The sequence below is a fragment of the Colletotrichum tamarilloi genome (genome assembly GCF_030869305.1).
Source record: "Colletotrichum tamarilloi strain Tom-12 chromosome Unknown Scaffold_151.1, whole genome shotgun sequence".
In the NCBI taxonomy this organism is placed as follows: Eukaryota; Fungi; Ascomycota; class Sordariomycetes; order Glomerellales; family Glomerellaceae; genus Colletotrichum; species Colletotrichum tamarilloi.
The window spans coordinates 8,763-11,597 of record NW_026849534.1 but is presented as its reverse complement, the minus strand read 5'-3'; the positions used below and the strand labels follow the sequence as shown (position 1 = coordinate 11,597).

At 22.9% G+C, this 2,835-nt stretch overlaps 1 protein-coding gene across 1 annotated transcript; it reads left to right on the top strand.

The window, feature by feature from the left end:
• Positions 1-244: 244 nt before the first annotated feature.
• Positions 245-547, top strand: CTAM01_15179 (uncharacterized protein; the record flags this gene model as incomplete). The annotated part of the gene is made up of 1 exon (XM_060531178.1): positions 245-547. A coding segment is annotated over one exon (303 nt), but the record flags the coding sequence as incomplete, so codon positions are not given.
• Between the last annotated feature and the right edge of the window lie 2,288 nt (positions 548-2,835).

Genomic DNA, 2,835 nt, shown 5'->3' with positions numbered 1-2,835 from the left:
TCTTTCTTAAACTCTACTTCTTTTTTTAAAGTATATTTTAATACTTTTTAAATTATTAAAATTATTAATATTAGCTCTTTATATAACTATATTTTTAGCCTTATTTTAATAAAACGCTGCGAGAGCTACGACTTCCTTATTAAGTTTATTAAATTCATTTAAACTAAGATGAATACTAAGTAACTTAAAATAACTATTACTAACTTTAAGGATATAGTAAAGTTAGTAATAATAAAGGTTTAGCCTAATACTTAGCTTTAGCTCTATATCTTTTATATTAATTAGAACGTTAGCCTTAATATTAAGTATAAGTAAAAGGGCCCTGGCGAGCTTATTAATAAGCTTAATATTAATTACGATAAGGAGGCTATTAAAAATAAAGCTATTTAGAACTTTAATAATAGGGCCCGGGTTAATAAGACCCTTAGTCTTAGCTAGTAACCTTAAGAAATTCCTTATATACTTACTAACTTTTATTAATTATAGGCTTATATTATATATACTAATATTAAGAACGACTTTAACGCTACTTAGGACTATTTATTAGTAAAGTTTACTAACTAGGACTTATTTTTAAAATATATTATAAATACCTACCTCCCCCTACGATATTAATAAGCTAATTACTTTATTTTTTAGTATTAGAACTTTAGTATTAGGACTAATAATCTTACTAAAACTATTTATAAAGACCTAAAGTTATATATTATTAATAATAACTTTAACTTATATACCGTTACCTAAGTAATTAAGAAAATATTACGTAATAAGGCCCGTATTTATAAAGAGAGGGTAATAGTAATAAAGTTTTATACTTATTATAAATATTTCTACTATAACTAACTTAGAACCGTTTTTAAAAAAGTTAGTTTAAAAGTACTAGAGCTAATAAGTACTTAATACTAAAGAGCCCTTCTCTTATTACTAACTAACTAGATTCCTTACCTTCTTAATTTACTATTATACTTTAATAGTTTTATAAACTAGTACCGTTTCTTATATAATTATAAACTACTTAATTTTATATAATATAAAGAGCTATTTATAAAGATATATATCTACCCTTATTAAGAATTATGTTAACTATTAGTAAGTTTATCTTATTAATTTATAAATTATACTAACTTTATTATTAAATTAAAATATTAGAAATACCCTATTTAATATTAAAAACCTTACTATTATTACTACTTTATATAAGCGCCTAAAGAATAAGAATATTACTTATTATAGTACCTTACTAACTCCCCCCTCTTTAGGAGTACCTACTTCCTTAGTAATATTAGCTTAGTTAATAATAAAAGTACTTAAATAACCTTATAAAGCTTAAAACCTAGCGCCGTAACTAGTTAAATAGAGTATATATTATAATTAATTAGTATTTAAATATAATAATAATAACAAATTAGCTTTATAGAGTACGTAATTAATAATAATAATAAATAGAAATTAAGTAATAAAAATAAAAAAAGCCTAGTAATTAGTAATAAAAAGACGTAGTAAATAACTTTAACCTCTTTTAACCTCGTTAATATTAGCAGAGCTATAGCTCTAATAACTTAGTTAGCTAATTAAAAGCCGTAATTAAGGAAGTTATAACTAAAATTAATAAAAATCGAGATTTATTAAAATCTCTCGATTATTATAATAAAAGCTAAAATAATTTTTAAATTATATAAGTTTATATAAGTAGGTTCTGTACGAGGCTAGTAACTAAGAAAATCGCGATTATCTTATTAATTAAAAAAAGTAGGATATAGCCCGCTTAGCTAACTAATATAGCCCCCCTAGCAAAACTTGATAAGATTACGCTTTTAAAAAAAATTATATAATATAGTATACTTTTTAACTATAAAATATACGTAATATACCCTAAATACGCGCTTAACGTAATATAATAATTTTAATATAAAAACTACTATATAATTTAGGATAAGTAAGCTACCCTACTACTTATTAATAATAAGCTAAGTAATATACCTACGTAATAGCGCTAGTTAAAAAGGTTAATAATAAAAGTTAGCCGTAATAGTTAGCTATAATAGTTAGCTATAATAGTTAGAAGCGGCCCTTAACTGCAAAGGTTCTAAACTTTAATAATAATATAGAGGTTTTTAAAAAAAAGGGCTAAATAAGCTAATATTTATTACTTAGAGCTTATAAAAATTCTTTTTATCCTTATTAATTTTAATATTACCTAAAGCTACTCTCTATTTAAACTAAATAAATCTACTAAATAAATTTATTAAATAAATTTACTAAATAAATCTACTAAATAAATTTACTAACCCTTTAGGGTCCGGTCCGCCTTATTAGGGGCCAACTTTACCTTTACGAATAAGCTAGTCTATTAGGGTTAATACTAAGTTTTTATTATATAATAAACTTTATAACTAACTATAGCTAGCCGTAGCCGTTACTAATTATTAATACTAACTAAACTTAAGATATTAATAACCCCGCTATTATAATATATTAATTACCCTCTAAATAGCTAAAAACTACCCCCTACTTTTTACCTTTTTTAATAACTCTAGATTTTTCTTTTTAATCTCTCCGAATTTCTTATTTTATTATAGTAATACTAAAGTATTAATAATACTCCTAAGTTTATTAAGTATATTAAGGCTATATTATATAAGTTCGGTACTAATAATAGTAATATTTATAAAAGTATATACGTTTTTTTAGATTTTTAAGTTAATAATAACTAGTTTATATTCTTTTAAATAATTCTTTTATAAATTAAGATCGTTAAATATAATATTAATAAAATCGAACTACTAGCCCCTAAGGTATCTTTATAGGTCGACGAGTTAGCGCTTTAGTATTCTA